The sequence below is a fragment of the Gobius niger genome, assembly GCF_951799975.1.
Source record: "Gobius niger genome assembly, chromosome: 7".
Classification (NCBI taxonomy): Eukaryota; Metazoa; Chordata; class Actinopteri; order Gobiiformes; family Gobiidae; genus Gobius; species Gobius niger.
The window spans coordinates 15,023,262-15,046,326 of record NC_136858.1 but is presented as its reverse complement, the minus strand read 5'-3'; the positions used below and the strand labels follow the sequence as shown (position 1 = coordinate 15,046,326).

At 40.0% G+C, this 23,065-nt stretch overlaps 1 protein-coding gene across 3 annotated transcripts in view; it reads right to left on the bottom strand.

Moving 5' to 3' along the window:
• LOC306965443 (protocadherin-15-like) overlaps positions 1-23,065 on the bottom strand; it is a 494,180-nt gene that overhangs the window by 232,201 nt on the left and 238,914 nt on the right. For all 3 annotated transcript variants that reach the window (XM_079559864.1, XM_079559865.1, XM_079559863.1), the window contains 4 exons: positions 4,965-5,125; positions 3,292-3,447; positions 1,899-2,018; positions 340-450 (listed from right to left, as the gene is read on the bottom strand). In XM_079559864.1, coding sequence (XP_079415990.1) covers positions 340-450; positions 1,899-2,018; positions 3,292-3,447; positions 4,965-5,125 — 548 coding nt within the window. The remainder of the gene's footprint in view (positions 1-339; positions 451-1,898; positions 2,019-3,291; positions 3,448-4,964; positions 5,126-23,065) is intronic.

Here is a 23,065-nt window from a genome sequence, read left to right as displayed (position 1 = left end):
GAAAGTCGCTTGGTATTGGTTAATATCGGATATCGGCAGGTACTCAAACCCCCAATCTTGGTATCGAAAAGCTGGATCGGTGCATCTCCATTAATACAGGAGCTAAAAAACAATGTTGCCAAAGTTGGATTGTGGTTTGAATATGAAAATCTGCTTCATCTTTATGTGCTGTTCTTGCTGAAGCCAAGGTCTTAATCCACATGTAGGCGATTTTTTAAGGGCTTTTGATGAAACCTCTTTTAAAACACTAAATCATTTTCTGCCCTCTTGTCCACTCTGATTAAATTCTGTCTGATTATGAAGCCCCTGTGTGTGAATGGTATAGCTGTGTAAACTTACATTAGCTTGTATAAGGACCAGATAACGAGTTCTCTCTTCGTAGTTCAGTCTTTTCATCAAAGAGATGTGTCCTGACAGCGTGTTGGACACTCGCACCGTTTCGTTGGATTCCTGCATCAAAGACAAAGGACATTCATGAAGACCGGAACACGATTTAGCATGTATCACTATTACATGTATATTAACCTCTAAACCAGGGGTGTTCAAACTGTTTTCACTGAGGGCCACATACAGACAAACATACAAACAACTGGGCCACACTCAGTGGAGGTCAGATATAGAACTTCACTTCATATGATTAAAGGGGCGGGACGCAAGTTAGCCATTTTATACTCACTACTGCCACCTCAGGTCATACGTGTAACTGCACCGTCTATATTAATATTCCAAGACCCGAAGTAACACTTTTTGAGTGCAGCGCAGGATTTTAGAGGCAGTTGTGGTTAACAGGTCTGAGCTTCTTACATGTAGGGGAAGGAAAATACGTAATTTTAACACTTTTAAACTCTGTATAGTCGATTTAAAGTAAAAAAGTTAATCACAGCTTTCTATAGATGGATTTTCATTTATTTTATATATTTTCAATTAAAGCAAAAAAATATATATATATAGTAATTCACTTATATTTTTAGAATTTGCAGCAGGCAGGCCAATTAAAAGTGGGCCTAAACCAAGCGCATTTTCTCCAGTTTGGCTTTACCCAAATCTAAAAACTTCACTGAAAGAACCCTGTAAAATTAGCAATAAAAATGAGCCGAGAACAAGGATGAAAATGCAACAAAAGAGCGACAAAAGCGTGATGACAAAAAAGCCACAAAAGTGATAAGAATGTGACAAAAAAAACAACAACAAAAAAACTCACAAAAGAGCAACAAAAAAGCAATGAAAAGAAATGTCAAAAAAGGCAACAACACGAGGAAAAAGATCAGTTTAAATTAGTTTTGTATGTGGCGTGAACCTTTAGATTTGGGTAAAGCTGAAACACTGAAAGCTGAAATCACCGGAGCTAACTATCTGCTGTTTCTATTTTGTAAAAGTAGCCCACTTTGAACACCCCTTATCCAAAGTGTGCCAATGGATTATTCGTTCATTTAATGCTCAAGTCTAGCAATAAACCCATCAATTCTAAGAATGTATTTTTCGTGAAATGTACTTTCTGCTCTGTTATTTATAAGCCCTGAAAGCAATATGAGCCGGATATTGCTCCATTGAGTTTGGATGTCCTCCATTGCATTCCTGCCCAACCATTCACAATGCATGACATGCGTTTTGTGACCCAAAACATTCAAGATGGCGGGCACAGAGAAGAGATCTTTTCTTATGTTTCAAGTCCACAGGAGCTGACAATTCTTCAGAAAAATGTCAGAAGAAAATAAAGAGATACACACACACACACGCGCACACACACACACACACACCGCATTTTTCTTTTTCATTCTGTCCCTTTAAGTCTTGCCTTGAAAATATCTTCAAACCAAGCGAAGGCCGTCTTCCTCGGTGTAAAGCACAATGGGAAAGGTGTATGTCTAAAACTTGAGGAGAGAAATGCCCTGCCTTACCGTGTCATTTGGGTTGTAAAGCACTCTATACTCCACTTGTCCGTTGGGGCCGTCGTCGATGTCCACAGCTCCATTCCAGCCCGCAAAACCCGTGAATATCACAGATCCGACCGGAGTGAGCTAAAAAAAAAAAAAATCATACGAGGCGTATTAATGAAAAAAATAACCAGATCAACTTGGGAGTGAATGGAGACGGTATGCATGGACTTTTACTGTCTTGCCGAAATGAGTGGAAATGATGACTGATGTTTCACCTGATTACAATCCATGTGTAAATAAATGTACTGTAGGCAGCGGTCTGAGGGCTTGGTCCAAAGTGCTGACAGAATAATAAAAAAGCAGCGCTGTTCCCTGGAGCCCGAGAGGACTCCTCTGACCAGTCACCGGGCAGGGGAAGCTCTCTCTAAAATAAGTTGACAGAAATGTGCATTGATTCACTGCACCGCTGGGTTAGCCACACAGCACTCTGATAATATTCACTGGCAGCCTACCAGCCTACCCCCAACCACGGACTCCTATACCGGAGATAGAATGAAAGTCATGTGTTAAAAAGAGTTTTAGCAAGTGAGACGCAATACAAAGGCAATCTTCGGTTTTGTGAGAACAGGAAAGAAACATATTCTCTTGTCTAGTATTTAGACGTGGTGCCAAACGTGTCATAACACACATAAGACACATAATTATACACATAATAGAATTACATTTGTGGCAAGGTCCATATGCCGCTTTATTTATCCAGGCACAATACCCATGGAATGTTGAAATATGTCATCCAAAAAATCTGATTGATTATGACAAATAAATTACAAGGTACATATCATTTAATAGGGAAAAAACTTTTAAAGCTAAAGCAGTACTAACTTGTTTATCTTATTAAATCCTTTTCGTAGTCCCACTGGGGGTAATGCAAGCGTTAATGGGATGATTGGGGGGGTCTTTCATCTCCCCCTGGTATCTCTGGCCAGAAAACCACAATTACAGCTTTTCTGCCTCCGGGTCGGAGCCACCAATACACACTAATGGAATCACAAAGAAGACAGGCAAACGGGCAAAGCTTAGCGCCACTTAAACAGTATTTACAGCCAAGTTTGAGTGAAAAAAATGATCTCCGTTATGTAATTGGATGTACAATATCCCTCTCTCCCTTTGTCTTTTCTGTCAGCGTTGTATTTACTCTCACGGACAATTAATGAGTAAAAAAACGTAGCATGCTACGACACCTGCAGTGGCGCTTATGGCCTCTAGGGGCATGAGTTACTTAGTACTGCTTTAAACCATTAAGCTAATCCAAAATTGGGAACCCACTCTCTGAAGCGCCTTCCACAAGAGAATATAGTATAAACTTCTTGTTGTTTTTAAAGAATCCTATTGCCCTGTGTATAAAGCCACTCACCTCATTCACGGCGACGTAGTATGTGGGGTGCTGAAACACCGGAGTGTTGTCGTTGATGTCCTTCAGGATGATTCGAACTTCGTGTGTGATGATGTTCCCAGTGATCAAGTTGAGGCACTCCACCTTGACCACAATGGTTGAAATGGAGATTGGGGGCTGGAGAAGAAAATCAACATATTTGTTTATAGAAATATATCAAACAAAAATGTGTACTGTATAAACGGCTGAGATTATGCTAAAAGCAGTATCATGTTTACTGTTGTGTCTGTGCCTCGCTCTCACTCCCCAACTGTTTTATGTTTCTGTGGTTTGTCCATACCGCTTCACCGAATCATTCCAACACTGGTAAATGCGACATTATCTCATTTTATATAGAACTTTTCCACTTGCATATGCCACTCAAAGCCCTTTTCCATAGAGGAACCACTCACCCATCCACACCCTCAGTCATACAACAGTGTGCACAAACGCTGGGGACAAGGTGGGTGAAAAATCTTGCCCAAAGACGCAACGGCAGTGAGCACCCATGGCAGCCGGGTCTTCACTACATGTGTATTATGTACAGTATTTAGCCTGATTCAGTCAATGTGGCAAAAGGAGCATTTTGCGAACATATGGAAATGACTTCAGTGTGATTTACATATGCATTATTTCAAGTTATAAAACATTAAACATCAATGCAAAGATGAATAATGCAAGGATCATGATTAGCATACAACCATAAATTACCGGACAGCCAGTGAAAAGTGGAGCTGAGATACCATATGAATTTCTGTTTCAAATGAACAGCCTGTACAGCAACATTTCTGAGCATTGATTTGAATGCATTATTAAAGCATCTGTTAGTGCTCAAATGAAATAGGACATAGCAGGAGGTCTTGTTGCCCCTGCTATCTGCCAGATCAGATTTCACATTCGCGGCTGAGCTGTTCTGATGTTTCTCTCTCTCTATTTACTTGGCTTTTGGGAAACCTTTGTTCTATTTTTTATGATCCTGAACAACCTAACAAAAATAGTTGCTTTAATTAATAATTAAAAGTACATATGAGCAAGGAAAAAAAAATCAAGCAATCTCATGTCACTCAAATATTGATATCAGACAGCAGCATGCTCCATTTGCCTAGTCAAGTAACCCCCGCCTTAACCGAGCACATCTTCTCCAGTTTTACCCAAATCTAAAAGCTTCTTGACAGGAGATATTAGGGCCTATACGCCAGGGTAATGGCTGATTTGAAAGCTAAGACCTACAAAACTCATCTAAGCTTCTTCCTTGTTTTTGTCATCACATTTTAGTTGTTTTTGTTGCGGTTTTATCATGTGTCCTTGCTCTTTTGTTGTTTTTTTGTCATGTTTCCATTGCTTTTTTTGTCAGTTTTGTAACATTTGCTTTTTTGTAGCATTTTGGTGCCATTTCCTTTTTTTTTGTGTGACGTAGCTGTGATCAAACCTCAAAAATGTGATCAAAATGTGACAATCATTACGAGGAAGAAGATTAATTAGTTCTGTAGGTAGGTCTTAGCTTTCAAATGAGGCGGTACACTGGCCTATAGGCTGTAAACTCTTGTTGAGGAACTTTTAGATTTGGGCAATTGCCAACAAAGTGGAGGACACAGCACACAGTATATCTAACATGATTATTCCACCACACAATATGCTCCTCCTCTATGTCTCACATCTCTGTCCAGGACTCGGCCGGTGCTGTTGAGGTAGAGCCTTTGCCGGGAAGCGTCCAGGATGACCCAGTAGTCGGTGTTGTCCAGTAACGTCAGTTCGATGGTCCGCTCAGGGTCCTGCGCCCGCCCTTTGATCTGCAGGTTCTCCACCAGGATGGTACCTGACGCCACACAAGAGGAGACACATGAGGGGTCATCGTATAAGGTTTCGGGTTCAATGTATTGTCTTGGAGCTGGATCAGTAAATATTCCACAGTTAGTACCGCCAAAGAGACCTGAACCACATCTAAAACAGGACTAAACCAGGTCAAAACCAAAAATAAAGCAGTTCTAAACCAGGATTTACCACAAAGAACCCACATTTAATGCAATATTTAAAAAGAATGTCTAAAAATTAAAGACTAGAATTGAAGGATTGAGTGCCCACTGGGTACCATGAAAAGGTATCGGTGCAGTACTGAAAACTTCAGGTTTTGAAATCAATTCTAGTATTGGAAAGACGAATTCTGACGCCTCTTGGATCATGTGACGGAAAAGGACTTGAGAGTCCAAGCTGAAATAATAGATCAAAATGACAGATTTTCATTGTATAGAATGTATTTACAGTACGCGTTTGAACCTTCTCTGTGCTGATTCAGTACCAGCTCCCCTTTTGATCGCTTTATGACAGGGGAGAACTGGGCTGTTTTTAGAGGAACTGTTGCTCTGAGGGCTGTACTTTTTAGTCACACCAGAAACCTGCATTTGGCAATTACCTTCAAATATTTATCTAAAACACACAATCGAGCCGCTATTTAAAGCCAGTTAGACTCAACCGGTTTCATCTTTGATGAGGGGAGCTGCTCCTAAAACTCTCCTTGTCTTTCTCTTTAAACTCACACACAACACGCTGCAATTTCGTGCTCAAAATGAATTTTCGACAGTGAAAATTGTGATCTGGATGCCCTTGGACAGATGCTACACAGTTTTGTCAATAGTATGCGTCAGGTTAGTGTGCACACTGGCACGCATGCCGCCCCTGTCCTGCCGTGAACACAAGCAGGGGATGGGAATTTTTCTGTGACTGAAGAGGGACGGGGACTATGCGCTTTGAATCGTTTGGTCCAAAAAACCCTATTGTCGGTATTTTTAATCATTCTACATAATAAGTTATGCAGCATTGGCAGCAACAAAAAGAATTGTTCAGATTCCAGTAAGCCAAGTACCACACGTTACACGACAGTCCAGGACAAGCGCGTCCAATTTTGCATCCATATAATCCACAGTAAAGTTCAGGCTTGACACAGAACTGAACACTCCACACTGTTCAAAAATAGTTTGTGGGGAGGTCAGAAAAGTGGACACACCATCATCTTACATTCCCATCCCCGGCTTTTGTGAAGATACATCAGGGAGATAATCCTTCTGGCAGAGCAAAGTGAGTCTTAACAACAACTGCCCAAGCCCAGTTAATGTTCCGCATAACGAGCAATAACAACTTCCACTTTTCTGCCAGTAGATCATTGTCAGCTTAGCTGCTTTTTTAAAACTTTTGCATCACATTGCATCAGGCAAGGACAGCGGTGTCTGAATAAACAAACAGTCTGGTGTCAGGAGGTTTTCTACATCTACATTTAGAAATATTTTTATCGCTTGCTAAAGCCCCGAAGGGTTGTTTACTGCAGGTGACACTTTCTGACTAGAAGGGGGTTGGTTCTTCATGTTCTTCTGCTGCTGCTGGACATTTGCCTATAGCTACCCAAAGTAGAAACTCAGCATTCTGACGAGCAGTATGATGTTATTATAAAAAAAAATAGTCTGAGATGAACATCGAAGGTGTTGTATGTCAGAACATGGCATATAAATAGAAAGTACTCTTCGCAATGGCACTTGTCATAACTTTCGATCACCTTTGCAAAAACATTTAACTCAAAACACGACATGTTCATATAGAAAATAAACCTTCACCTTCTAAAGGCAGAACAAAGTCAGGCATTGTGAAATGACTAACAGCAGCTCAGTTAATGCATTAGCAGCGTTATATATATTGTTTTGTAGAGAAAGAAATTGAAATGCTGGAACGTCTTCCCAAGGGATTCTTCCAACCAAATCTAATGACCTAAGTGAATGAAACTAAACTGCAAACATTCTGGGTGGAAAAAAAAGAAAAAAAGTTTGCCAAACCCCGGTAAGGATCAGACTCAGGTGATCATTCAGTATTCATGGGAAGTTTTATTTACATCTGAATAAAACAGTGGTGTAGGTATTGTAGGGAACAAAAGTGGAAGCTAGCATTAATATCAATGATCAAGCAAAGACAAGCAGCAAAGCATATTATTTTGCAGATATATATTCATACTCTAAGTCATTAGCGTAGCTTTGTGGGCTGTATTGACCCATCCACTGACTGTTGCTGTCCACGATGAGATACATTGTGGGGACATTTTTGGGTGCACAACTTTTTACACTATAATGCACTATATCGAGAAAAGTGTGGATAATACATTGGACATAGGTTGTGACGTGTTTTAAAGTGGACACATACTGTATCATCTTTTGAAGAAAGAGAGAGTGGGCAAGATTTTGAATTGGCCTGGAGTGACTTTGCACTTGTGGGGATGACATGTTACAAGGCTGTGAAATCAAACTACAGTATTTCAGAAAACAGCATGTTAGTGTTGTGGTGAAAACACATTGAGAACAGAAATGCTCTGAGCGGTTTCAGGGACGTGCTGTGGGCTTTAAAAATGTGGAGGACAGTTTCTTTTTTTACATGATGTAATAAAAATCCAGAAAAATCCAGAGCGAAAGACCGAAGTGAACAGTCTGACTGAAAACTGTGTGAAATAAGCAAAAAACTACTCCATGTGCTGTATATTTCGATGAGGAAACAATGTTACAACATATATTAAAGTGATAGTCTGTAAAGTCAGGAGAGATAGAGTGAAATTTGAATGTAAACAATCAAATTCCTTCCCTCTTTAACCAGAAAGCTCTTCTTAGTTTGCAAAATGAGGAGAGCAGTGTCACTGCCCTGGCCGTCCCGGAGGCACGATCTGTCCGGAAGTTCCATATATGGTCTGTAGCCAGAAACACGATACTTATTGTTTTAAACATTATTTTGAATTAAAACGTTGATTACAGTGATTTCAATTGACATTTATATGTTGGGCAAAAACAAATATCGACAAGAATACTTCTTTATATTGCTAGCATTAGCATCGGCAGCTAACGCCCTGACGCATTCAAGTGACTAGGTGAACATTTAAGGAGCTCACTATTAATAAGTCTCTCTTTCTGCTCTTTTTCCCCTTCTCTGTCCTCTTGTGGTGCTTTGTGATATATCTACCACAATGTAGAAGAAAAATGCATTTTGAACTTACAATTTCCCCCAGGAGAAATGATGAATAATAATAATTGGTTTCGAAATAACTATTTATATATATTTTTTTTTATTATTAGCGCCTCTCAATTCTGAACCTATGTTGCACATTCATGTTATATTTCTTGCTTCCTCGACCTTACTCTTAATTAATTATTATTTGTCGCGTTTCACCCATTGAACTAAATTTTACCTAGTCACTTGAAAGCCTCAGGGTGTTGCATAGAACTTCCGGACGGATCGTGCCTCCGGGACAGCCAGGGCGGTGACAAAGCAGGAACAGAATTTTCAAAAGTGAACAATCAAGCTCCTCCCCCTCCCTCCTTATCGGACCTGACAGGCTGGTTCTCATTGGTTGATGCGGGAGGGTACTCGACTACTAGACTCTGATTAGTCGCTGCAATCGGGGAAGGAGGGACTTTACAAACAAGAATATATATATTTACTTACTTTACATCAAAATGCAAAACCAGGTGGTGGATTTTGCACATTATATAAAATTAGTAAAACATTTAGACTTCCAGACTATCACTTTAATGCTCAGAAAAGTCCTTTGAGATCATAATTACTTTGCTTTATTCAGTAAATAACAGCAAAACAAGGGCTTTTTTAATGTATGTCAAGTATAAGCAACAGTTTGAGGCTGGGCAGACAAACTTGAACAAACTTTCAGTTTTTGGAGTTTTGATAAGTTCTACTGCACTGCATGATATCATCAATGAATTCTGGCCTAACTTGAACTAACAATTGAAAAATAGATGTCGGAAGACTTCTAAATTGAAAGAAAAAAGAGACCATGGCGGCGCTTCATTAATCTAATTGGCGTCTTCTCTTGAGCGCCGCTGTCTGAGAGGCTGGAGTGGTGAGCCATCGCGGAGAACTCCTGGGTCATAAATTATAAAGCTGATTATATTACAGGGGAGGACACAGCGGAGCCCGGCTTTTTTTTTTCCGACTGAACCGAACTCCGCTTTTTCTGTGCTGACAGCTGGAACTCCCTCGTCTCTCCGCTCTGCCACACCACCAAAATGCTTCCCACATCAGTCAAAGCACAAAGGATTTATTATCGGGAGACGGACCAAAGATGCACTATTGAGGTTGTGGATTCAAGAATACATGCAGTAAGCAGAGGTGATGCACCGATTCGTGGCTCAAGCCTTACTGATCAGTGATCAGTGATCAGTGATCACAGACTGGAATGTTCAGATTATGCCTTATTATGCAACAAACAAAACTAAAATAAAGTATTAAGAAGAAAGGGAAACAAAGTTGGATCTCATATAGGAATACGCTGTGACTCTCCCATTGGTACAAACTTCAAAGGTAAATATTTACTTGCACCCGATACATTTTATGCACTCAATGTGGTCTCACTCCTGATTTACAACTTTTAGTCATGAAAAGAAATGACTTCATTGCATTAGGTGGGAACTAAATTTAGCTTTGTCCCTCAGTCATTCACAACAGTTTCCTTCCTGGACTTGTTCTACTATATAATGTTTGTTTATCCACGCTGAAACATGGTATGTGCTAATGCCACAATGACACAAAGCAACTTGTAACCCCTGGCTCATGTTCATGCCGAAAATAAGTGAGGTATTAAGTTCGATGGGGTTAGAATAGGGAAAACAATAATAACAATAACAGTCCTTTTTAGTTGTCCATCCAGTCAAGATATCTAGTTCAGTTCCTTTTGATGGTGGGTCTTGAGTTGTTACTACTCTGGAGTTAGTAGAGCAGAATGAAGGTTCATCCAACGAGGATCTGATTCAATTCTGGGCAAAGGCATCTCCATCTGGAGAGAATAATCCAATCTGAGGTTTCTTGAGCCAGGTGTACACAGGTTTTGGCTGTCGGTGACAAATGATCACTCGCTGTGGGGAAAATCTTAGGTCGCAGGTCGTACAGTGAGACAAGTACAAAGATATAAAATAGAACCGTCGTATGACCAAAGACAAGCTATGACCGACATCAGACAGTGTCTAATATTTTGGAACTGAAGTCTGAAACCTCTATCAGGACTCCTAGCCTAATGTTTTACAGTGTGATGATTCTATAGGAGCTCATTCACCTGAAATACAGCAAGAAATGCAATGCCGCGCTATACTCTTTATTGAATGGACAAACTCTGTGTATATGAGATGGATTTTCAAAAATTAAAGACTGGCCAAAGGCTCAGGATGTGGAGAGCCTCTCTATAACATCTATGCAATTCCTACAATCATTATTTACTCCGTATGTGCTGTTGAAGACCAGCACCAAAGTTTATGCTTTACGTCCCCCCAGAAATATATAATAGCAGTAGATAATACGTTTTAGTGTGGATTTTTTTTTCTGTTAAAATATTTTTGGCCTGACATTTTTAGGGGTGCTTGAATAGGTTACCTAAAATAGGCCTCGCCCCTGGTCAAGCATCTCGTCAACACCTCACGCACATGCCGCTCCGCGCCACAGTCACGAGCAACACAGGCCCGGCATGAACAGGTCAGACTCCACATTTAACAGGACTTTTCCCTGCACTTTTCCCATGACTACTGACTTAACCATCCATTTCCGTGTCTCTTTCCTGGGGCCATATGGGATTGGTTTACTCTGTGTACATTGGCAGACACTGAACCGATGCGAAGGGTTAGGGTACAAAAGCGTCTGGCTTTGTCCGAGCAGCACTGCCCAGTCAACAACTGTACAACGCCTCCATGGAATTGCCTGCCGTCAGTGTTATTCCTGTATTTCCCGGGAACGACCCAGATGTGAAACTGTGTCCGGGTCATGTCCAGTCAGAGAGGCTCTGATCTGGGCTTCACAGGACACACCGAACCCCGCGGCGGCTGGGCGCACAGACCACTTTAATCCAAAATATCACTGCAGCTGGCACTGGGGCCGTGGCGGCACAAGAGAGCAGAGGTTCTGATGGGGCGCCAGCTTTGGAATCGGGAAGTGACATTTTGGTGGTGTGCATATACCGGCACTGTAGAGGTTTGCAAAATCCCCTCTAGGAAATTTACTTAAGCGTCATCGCACCGACACTGGAGGAGCAGCTTACACACAAACGATAAAATAAAACAGAACTGAATAAAACCTAGAATAATGGTGTGTAAAAAGCAAATACCCATTCTTGAAGAGAAACCCAATGACTCTTAACTGTGTTTTGGGATCAACAACATGGAAAAGTATATGATCAAAACATCAAATACCATGTGGCTACGGACAGTAAAATGCAAACTTGGAAGGGAAATAGAAGACTTGAGATATTCACTGCTAAAGTGGCTCTGACAGGATGCTATTACTGTCTTTTTTCATTTCTTCCTCCAATCCCGTCTGAATGCGGTAGGTAAATCATTTCACTTCAACGTAGCAACTAACAATTTGAGCGTTTTCGAGAAGCATTACAGAGCCTCGAGCCTCGACAAAATACCAGCATGCCCGCTGGTTTCACAACGGAGTGAACTGCCTTGTTCAGAATTCGCAAGCAGGAAGTATAGTGATTTAACAAACTTGGCGGAAGTAAAGAGGGCAGAGCAGGAGTATGATATTGTACAGGATTGCTGCTGGAGCGGGAGAACACACCCACTACACGAAAGACTGTCACGATAATTACTATATCGCTCAATAAATAACAGATAACCGGTATGTTTTTGGGCTCGTCTGTTTTGCGATATCGTCTGTATATTTATTAGCATCCCCCCCTATTTCTTCTTTGTAAAACATTGATTTCTAGCTGAAGCAAATTACGACTTACATTATATTTCATGTTTATTGTAGCTTGTGTGGTATTTTAGGATTTGATGACGCACTTTTAGAACAAGGGTTTACTGTCATTTTTATGCCTGAGAGTTGACAGTATCAAGTATCATTAGAGTCAATAATATCGTTTATCGCGATACTTTCCTGCCTCAATATATCGAACTTCAAATTTGTGATCGTGACAGGCCTAGCTAAGATGTGACACAGAACTGTGCCACCGGCTGACTGCAATCAAATTGGAAATTTATCTTTTCTCAGGACAGTTTATTAAATTAAATACAGTATGAATGCAGAAAGCATGTTGATGAATGAATGTGCAGAATATCGTATCGCATATTGTAATCGCGATATTATTTTTTATATCGTTGTCATTTTTTTTTGCGTTGTGGACACAATGTAAATTTTCAGTTCAATCCTTCAATCAAACTTTATTTATAAAGCGCTTTTCATGCCGAAAGGTATCACAAAGGGCTTTGCAGATTTAAAACAATGCGCCTGGCACATCCTCCCATATATATTATATATTAGGACTAAATAAATAAAAGCTAAGCTGCAAAGGTGGGTCTTGAGCCTGCTCTTAAAAACATGAACGTTCTCTGCAGCCCTGAGCTCCTCCGGCAGGTCGTTCCAGAGGCGAAGGCTGTAATATTGGAAAAACGCCTCACAATGAGTCTTTTTGTTGACTAACTAGGAGACCCCTGCCGGAGGAGCGAAGGGGCCAGGAAGGTTCATAAGGTAAAAGCAGTTCTGAAAGATAAGAAGGACCAAGACCATTAAGACACCTAAAAACCATTAAAAGAACTTTAAAGTTCATCCGGAAACATACGGGGAGCCAATGCAGTGATTCTAAAACCGGTGTAATGTGGTCCCGCTCAGCTCCATCAGAGCAGCATAAACACTGACTCTGAGAACACAGGGGCAGGTGCTTAAAAAGTAAAATGAAATGAATTATGTAAACTGCTTGAGTAGATCATATTTGGGAGGAAATGAGTATGCCGTAAAAAAAAAAATGCTGTTAAAATATCACTGAAATAATCTTTCCAATAGGCATAAGGCTAGGATTTTGAAGTAATTTGTCCATTGTCAATTACATAGTCAAATATATCGTTGATATAGATTTTAGGCCATATCGCCATGCCCCAATCAACACGATGATAAGAGGACTACAGAGCTTTTGGGAAAAGTCCACCTTTTGAGGTGGAATCTGTCTGTCAAAAGCTAGCCTACTTACTGACTAAAACTCAACTAAAACTTGTCCAAAACTTTTTGAGTTTCCGTCAATTAAAACTTGACTAAAACAATCACATTTAGAAATGACTATAATGTGACTAAAACTAAAAGCGTAAAACCTTCACAAAAGACTGATCAATCAAATGGATGACCCTTTAGTCAAACAATTTCAGCTAGGCCAGATTATGCCATACTAATAAACTGACTAATGCACTTGCTGTTGTGCACTTGTTCAGATAATAAGGGCACCATACAGGCATTGCATCCATTCTCATCAAACGGCTTGATGATCGCACAGGCTTGTTTTATACATAACGACAACCATTTAAGTGGCACAGACTCAACAGCTGACTGTGCAAAGCCACTTAGTACCCCCACTTCTGTTTGACTGAAAGGTTCAGTGCAGGGCCACAATTGGACGCGTAAATGAGTTATGTGAACCGGGGAGTCTGTTAGCTCCATATAGGAGACACTCGAGACACTTGGCGGGGGAGTTATGGTAATTCAAGTCGTCAACTTATTCAATCAAAAATAACTGGTGGTATAGGCAGACCAAACCACACGCAAGCACAATAATACTGCCGCGTCTTCCACCAGTCGTCCGCCCCCACGCACCGGCGTCGGCGAAGGGCAATCTTTGGTGCCGTTTCGGAAAAGTGGCACCCCCCTCACGCCTCCGCAGACAAGGTTTACAAATAACAGGACGTTCTCCGAAATCATGTCTGCGATTGTCCATCAGCTTCCAATTACGGCGGATATTTGAGTTGGTTGTGACAGAAATTGTCGCTAATGCTACTGTATATACGGCCACAGTGTTGGTTTGCGGGCAGAGTCGGGCGGGATGAGGTCTTTACAAGGACAGATGAGATTGAGTGATTGCACGCGTGTACATGCAGGTCTCGCACAAGATTTAGTCACTATAATGTCCCTGACCCAGCATGGAAATGGTTTGTAATGCCGCATACAGGTTACAGAAGCTAAGCTGGTTTACAAAAGCTACGTTAAATTGCACTTATAATACAGTATACGACAAACGGATTTACACCAGAACCTCCCCTAGAGAAGTAAATCTAGACACGCCCCTGCTTAAACTACTTTGGACAACTCATTTGGTGTTTGCTTAAGAAAGACTTGGAAAAAGACTTGGTCTTTCAGATTCCTAAGACCTTAGTTGTCATGTTGGGACCATCATGATTTTGCCAGGACAGGGCCAACACTGCAGTCGTCACTGACCTGCCACTCCAGACTATAGACTCACTTATTTAGACAGGCCTTCTATAACGTCTCTGCTCTATGTGGTTTGGTTTTGCCCGTGTTTTTTATGTTTCATGTCGTCAAATGTTACTGTTTTTCGCTGTGTTTTTATGTAAAGCACTTTGGTCTGCCAAGTGTTGTTGTAAAGTGCTACAGAAATAAACTTTGATCGATTGATTGAGAGCTGGAAGGGAACATTTTTATGTCTAATCATCTCCGTTAATAGTCCTGCACTTATCCCTTGCAAATGCATGAGAGAAAGTTGTACACTTTGTTTGAAATAACAGTCAAAGTATGTCTTGGGGGCATATTCGGTGACAGCTTAACTTTACTTCACTCCCACATGAATATTCTACCAGCAGGACAGCACCCCCTGGTTGGTGATAAGTTTGAAGAGATGCCAAGATAATCTTCCACTAAAAGAAAGCCCTGATGAACAGCGACTGAGGAGGTTCTTTGCAGCACGGAAGGTTAAAGAATTTCTACTGACTTGTTAACAAATCTTCCGATTACGCGATAAGTTGAAAGATATGAGCTAATGATCTACTTTACAATAGTATTTCTCTCTAGAATTTTGCAAGGGATACATTTTCTCTGTCATTTTGACAGACAGGGTCATAAAAAATCCATCATGAGACATTTTTATCTGTCATCAATTAATGTCATTTTTTTTGGGTTTTTTTTTTAAAGAGGTACCTGTTATTTATGCTCGGAAACAACCTGAGATTGCAGAATAAATGAAGCTTCACTAAAACTAATTCCTGAACAGTATCAAACTCATGCGTCAAAGTCTCAAAGCATCATCTGCTCCTCAATATTAATATTTTTATTTCACTGTTGTGTGCTGCGTTTGGACTTTCTAAATTTTCCATCAAAGCTAAGAAAAGATTCTGTAAATGACGGAGAATTTTCGCTTAAAGTAACCTCTGGTGCACAGTTAATACGTTTTACTTACAGATGTCGGTCAACTAAAGTAACTGCTATTGTGTCAACTTAATTGTATGCGTTACTGATTCTGAAGCCCCCGAAAAGTCTCAATGGTCTTTTCAACTTGAGTTTGAAGATCGCTAAAGCTAAACCCGCTGACATGACATTGGCTGAAAAAGGCTGGCTTTTTAAATCTGCTATAAATCTGCTCTGTGTATCTCGTATTTTTTCAGGAAGAGCCTTTTCATCCTTGATGTCACTCTGACTTATACACCCTGGAGCAGGCGCCATTGAGAATAAATTCCTGACTTGACTTTGTGCACTGCGGATATTCAGTGTGTTGTGGCAATAATTTACTTAACATTTAAAAACAGTATTGATAATACAGCTTAAACTGGGTGGTACAGCGGTCAGTGTCCTTGCCTGGATCAATGTGTGCTGTGAGGGGCCTTGCAGGGTGACTTGCCTGTGTCTGCAGAGGTAAACAAAAAATCTCAGTGGGACTAATGGTTTTGTACTAGACTAGAACACAGATGCTCATTCTGACTAGAGATGCACCAATCCAGCTTTTTGGCTACCGATACCGATACCGGGGTTTGAATGTCTGCTGATATCCGAGATTGACTGATACCAAGATACTTTCTTAAAAGTGTCTTTCTCTGAGTAGAAAATTAAATTGACTCTTCTCCATTTTAAGATCAATAAAGTCATATTTTAGTGTCATGATGTTACAGATCAATTCAAGCTGGATAGACTCAAACAGAGAAAAAAGATTTATTGACATGTATATTAGTTTTGGCGATCAGACCCTGGCGATAGACATTGATGTATGTATGAAAGTCAGTATGGATGAACAGCTTGTAGTTAAGGATGTCTTCCCCGGAGCCTGGACACTGGTGGTGGTATGGAAGACCCGTGAAGATGCAGCAGGTAGAAGCTGTGGACGGAAGAGGTGGAGATGGGGCGGAGGTGGGTCACAGCACAGCTGGGAAGCGAACGAACCATGATTGCTGGGGCTTAAAAGCGGGACCGAGGACGATGATTGGCTGCTACGGAGGTGCGGCTCTTACGCTGAAGGCTGAGGTGGAGGTGTGGACCTCTCGGAAGCGATCATCGGCTGGAGGTATGTGATGCTGAAATTCGTCTACCAGGTTGAATTAACACCTAGGCTTCATTTATCAATTATATCTATTGACAAACTCTTGGATAAACATATAACAAGGACCACTGGACTTTTCTACACTAAATATCCTTGTGTATATGACAGGTTTTAGGCTACATTTATATAAACCAGTGTGTGCCGTGGCACACTGTGCCGTGAGATATTGTCTGGTGTGCCTTGGGAAATTATCCAATCTCACCTAGTTTTTTGTTTTTTTTTAAACAAATGCATTATTATCCACAAATAATGTAATGTTTTTGAGTGTCTATGCTGTCTAGTGATCGGCAGAATAACCATATTATACTCTTCCATATCAGGTAGTTAGTGAGACTATGCAGTGTTCCTAGGGACACTTTGATGAGAATATTTTCTGCTCGTGGTGTGCCTCGTGATTTTCTCAATGAAAAAAGATGTGCCTTGGCTCAACAAAGGTTGAAAAACACTGATATAAACAACTCGCATTAAGTGATCTGATCATTACAAATATGTTGGATCAGTTATTTCTTAAACTAAAATACAAACGCTTCGCTTCAGCAGTGGTTATTTTATTTATTAGGCTACTTTATGTATTTCATTCATAGTTTCTGACCCAGCCTTTATTAGTTTACTTAGCAATAGCATACTTCCGCTAGCTTTGGCATGCTATTGCTAACTGCAGCATTTTGCGAAGCGATCAAAAATAGGTTAAAACTAAAGCTTTGCGATGACATAGAGCATGCCCATATTCACTTAGATTTAGGTGGTAAAAGTTCGTAGATATATAAATATTCGTAGCCGATAACCGATATCGTATTTTTTTTTTCAGTATTGGCTCTGATATCTGATACCAGTGTCGGATCTGTGCATTCCAATATATAGCTAGCTCAAATGCGTCAATGTCCTTCACTAGCATCTTTTCGTCTTTGTTACCTGTGCTGCGAACTCGCCATTTCAACACGCTCGAGTCCACACTGTTGGAAGCAGAAAGCGACAAACACCTAAGCAAGACTCAGCGTCCCAAATGTATCTGTAATCATGTTTTGTATAGGTATGATTGATTACTCCCAATTTTCATGGTCACAGTTAGCATTTTGCAGACGCCGCAATTATGGAGCTTTTGCACAGTCCTCCGCAAATGACAAAATGTGTCAAAAGGGTAGTTTTATGTACAGTATAACCCCTGCTAATCCTGCACTTTAGACCTCTACCAAACATGTTGAAAATGTGCACTGAGACCCAAATATTGATCGCACAAATAAATCAAATCTGATCGCAACGGACATGAACATTTGATCTTTCCCACAATTGTTCAACTTGTATCAAGAGATTGTGAATAAAACTACGCCAAAAAAGCCAGATAAATTAAGACTGACAATGTACTTTTTTCCATAACTTGGTACGATCACAAATGATTCATTTACTGTTTACACTTGATTATCACTTATTACATCGACTATTAATGTACATATTCCATACTGACAAACATACACCCACTCAGCCATAACCTCATTATAAAGACACTCGATTTAAAAACAGTGGATTATTACCCATTAAACAATAACACCTGTGCCCTTTATTAAAGAACAACTCTTCATTAAAGAACCACACTACTTCATTTTTGACAAGCCCAGAATGTTGCATGCTTTGCTTCAACATTACAGCTGCCCACTTTTCTTTTCTTAGCGTCGCCTACTCTCCCCAAAATTTGACAGTTTCAGACCCACATTTTTCGCACATTTCTAATTATTGGTAGAGCATGGTTCAAAGCACGCACAGAGGCTGTGGACTATGTTGTCCTGTGATGTTTATGTGGAATTTAAGACCATATTTAAACTAGAAAAGTATCTTTTGTGTGAGAATGTCTCTTGTTATTGAAGAACTGGAAATAATCGACTTGCCACAGTAGTGGGCCGATAAAAAGGTATTGACTGAAAATGTGATTATTGTAATCTCCACAATGGTAATGTTATTTCTGATGAGTTTCATTCAATGTTTGAATGTTCAAATGCTGAAGTTGTCATTTATTGACACAAATATTTGCCTACATTTTATGCAAGACACCCTTCAATGTTCAAACTCATTTTACTGATGCAAAATGAAAGTCAAAAAGTAATTTGTAAACTTGGTGCCTTTTTGAAAAAGGTTCATCCTTAAACTTTGCTTTGTTTGGTTTTGTGAACTTGTGCTTTATTGTTTATTGTTATTTAAGTGCACAAGTGCACACATTTATTTGAGCAATTTTACATTCATCTTATCTTCCAAAATTCATCCAGTGTGGATGCTCAAAATGGAGTCGGCTGAAGCAAAAAGCTTATAAGTGCCTACCCATGTTCATTTACATATCATAATCAATTGTTAGGTCTAGATCACATTGACTTTTGATGCTAGTCCTTCCTGAGCTAAACTGCTTCATACCATGGATGGCCATGAGCACTGAAGTCGTGTGTACTGTTCACTTCTGACTTGTGCAACGTAAACACAAATGTTGAACTTTCTGTTCCAACACTCTGTGAAATGCATTAGTACCAACACTTTGTGACGTGAGAAAATCCATTTGCATTGAATCATTTGCTGACAGAGATGTTGACGTTAGTGCAGGAGGTCCCCCGACCGATCGCCATAAACAAGATGAAAACATCTGCAACATGGCAACAGCTAAAGGCATATTCAAAACTATTTTAAAAACGATTTTTTTTAGAATGATGGAAATCCTTTTTGTTCTGGTGTCAATAATATCATCCTTAAATGGCAACAAATGCTGGTCATTTTTAGGACATTTTGAAAGAGGATGAAAAGCAGAGAGAGACATTCAGCAAACTGACTTGAACTTACCATGTTGAGGTGTTCCCCGACTTACCGACTAGGCCATCCGGGCGCCATTACAGCCATTTTAACTCATGTTTGTAAACAGAGCAGTCATTGGTCTAATGATAATCAATGTGAAATCGGATCCAAATAAAACAAATGAGTGGCCAAGCGATAAATATCTTTTAGCCTTAATGTGGGAATGAAACTAATCCGCAATCTCATTACAATATGAGGAGAAATTAATTAATGGATGTAGCGCGGGGAGTATTTCAGCAATGCAAATAAATGGTCAATGACGAACACAATCTCCGGAACAGCTCTGGCGTTTCATACCATTTTCAGAATCCAGAATCATGACGATCATGTTTAATGGGAACACACACATTTCAAGCATCTGACAAACATAAATGTATAGTGCTACTTCAGGCGAGACACTGCAGGTGAATAGGAAAAAAAAGAAAAAATGTAGTGATATCAATTTGAAACTTCTGCTGTACATTACGGACATAGATATGAAGTTTTCTGCCTAAAAATTAATAAGATTCCTCTTTTCAGCACCAAAATCTAAATAATGGATAGACCCAGGTTTAAATTGCTACGATATTTTCAGAGGGGATTTTGGATATCTTGTTTTGTTTTTGAATAAGCTAATCAAAGAGTGAACAAATATGTTTGTTTGTTTTGTTTGTTTGTTTGTTTTGGCCTTGTTTTCTGTGTCTAAAGCTCCAAATCCGGCTAGGGATTAAATAGGGCTGGGCAATTAATCGAATTTTAATCAAATCGTGATTTTAATAAAGGTCGATTACGATTAATCACGTGGTTCCTTTTAAATTAAGGTGAGATTTTACGTGTAAAATCAGCTACAAAGTTCCGTTAACTCCTCTAAAGGGCAAAACAGTAACACGCGGGGAGCTGACAGAGGGAGAGGATGTGCACAGGGATGAAGAGTTTACCTCGAAGAGGAAAACTATCGATCGCTATTTGGACCATGTGGATTTGTTTTGAGGCTGCAGTGGTGGATTAGCTGGACTTCTAGCAGTGCATTGTAAGTTTGATCGTCTTTTTTACTAATAAATGTTTAATGTTAAAAGTCATCAAAGTCACTAATTTCTTTATGTAAATATTAAGGCTTTGAGGCTCCGCACACAAACATGCGCTCGTTGTTTGCTTCTGACATTCTATTTTTTTGCGTCTCCTTTGCAGATGTTTGTGTGTTGCTTGTCCAGGTGAAGGGGTGTTGCTGTACTGTGACGCTAGGGGTGTGGAGTTTGTTTTTGCTGATGAGTTACCTGCAGTTTTTCGTTTGGCAGCATCTGTTTACATGCTTGTCCAGGAAAGACCACATTTATTATTTTTTTCTTCTAAACAAAAAAATCAAATCGAAAATCAAGATCGATCAATATGCTGGGCGATTGTGGGGGGAAAAAATTAGATTTTTTTTCCCCCCACAATCGCCCAGCCTTACAGGATTAGATATTCAAAATCCCTCAGAAAAACAACAACATTCAAAACATTGTTTAGTCCAAGCCTGGAAAGTCTGGAGTCTGTAGGAGCTACTAAAGTGGTGAGGTCATTGCATGGGTGGAGCAAAAACCTAATTTTGAGAAAAGGGGCCCTGCAGTTTTGTCCGGTCTTTTGTACGGGAAGCTCCCAGAAAGGAAATGACCATATTTGGATTATAGCGTCATCCCGGGGACCCTTCGCAGGACACTTGGATGTAAAATATGTCGAAATTTGTGAATGAAGGCTCGACTACCACTACTTCCGGGATATCTCTGCCTCGCTCGCCGACAAAACATCATCAAATATAAATCATATGAGGTAAGTTTTGTCTTTTTTGCACTCTGACATTAAACCAAGATGTTAAGGGAGAAAACTATCTTAAAATCTCTCTCTACTTTCACCTGCCGAGTCTCGCCTTAAACATGTAGGATTTTTAGGATTATCTTTATGTTCTACACCATACAAAAAATAAACAGTGTGCAATAATGTGCGCAAAGCAACTACATCAACTGAACCAGGGGTTGTGAGATGTTGTAGCTTTTGACAGACTGTATGTACAGTATTTACACAGTGAAAACAGGGAGACTGCCATCAAAACACTTTGTCAGCTATGTCAAAAGATTCACCACTGTCTTTACTTTACCATTTAATAGCACCCACTCAAATCCAATAAGTTGGAAATTCTCTCTCCAATGCTCATAACATAAGCTGCAGAATAAATTGGTGAAACATATTGCACTTTTTGCTTCTTTAATTATCACAAACATGTACTATACTAAAAAGAACTACAATTGATATGCTACGTTTTGCTCGTACACCCACAGTCTCAGCATCAGACATCTGTGTGAGCCGCAAACATGCACGAGTTAATGGATAGGAGCGACAGCGTTTAAACTTGTTTTCTGTCATTTAAAGTTGTCGACTTTTGTCCAGTAAATGAATCAGAATTGACTCATGCTACAGACATAAAATGACTGCTACCATACTTTATTCCCCGTCAACAAATTATAAATAACAAGCCAAAAACCTGCTTCACGAACCAGTCTGTCGCAGCAGCAGGGGAACGTGATTACGGCTGAGATTTGTTTCCATGTTTGCCCACAGATAATTCCCCGTTTGCCAGGAAAGATTTTCACACGGGGGACACACAGAGACACTGGGGCGCCTGCCTGCTGGACCGGTCCCGAGATTTAGCTTAATTAGTAGCATGTTAACCACAGGGACCGGGTTCGGACCAAGATGTGATCATTTGCTTCCCTAAAAGCCTAGCTCTAACTTCCACAGTTCTGATCCCATGTAAAGTAAACTCTGCATCCTCATATCAGCAACTGTCAGTGCGGAGAATGTTCATTTAACAATAGGAGGCTTGGCGGAATGTCTGAATGTTTCAGTTTTAGATTCAACCAGGAAAGGGCGGCGGACTGTTCCATTTTTTATTTGATACTGGTACTTAGCGATACTTGGTTTTCGATACCTGAACAATACTTTTTCCCATACCTATCTTTGTCATCTACAACCATAAAAAAGATGAATAATGCTCCTTTTCCTTCCATTTAATTTCTTTTGTATTTGTATCATTTGTTTCAGGTGAAACAACCAAGAAACGTCCTTTAATTACAAAAGGGCAGAAAAAACGCTTTCCAAGTTATTTTTTTTATTTTTTTTATTTTCAACCTTTCAACATTTTTCATATTTTTTCCAATTTTTTCCCCCCAATTTTTCCAATTGCTCCCCCAAATGTACATATTTTCCACTTGTTTGTCCCATTTTCTTTTTCTTTTTTTTCTTCTTTTTTTTCTTCTCAATTTCGCCCAAACTTTTCCCAGTTTCACCCCCCAAATTTTTCCACTTGCGTTCCCTTTTTTTTGTCTCTCAATTTTCTCTTTTTTATTTCTTTTAGTTTGATGACCAACGGCATCAAAACTTGAATATTCAAACTGGAACCTCTCATCAACTCTGCTCCTCTCCAATTACCACTGTCTCATTCTTTGGACACACCATTCCCCTCTCTCCCTCTGTCACTAACCTAGGGGTTAAATTTGACCCCCACCTTTCCTTTGACAATCATGTCACCTCCATCTGCAAAACTGCCTTCTTTCACCTCCATTATATTTCCCCACCCTCTCCCTTCCT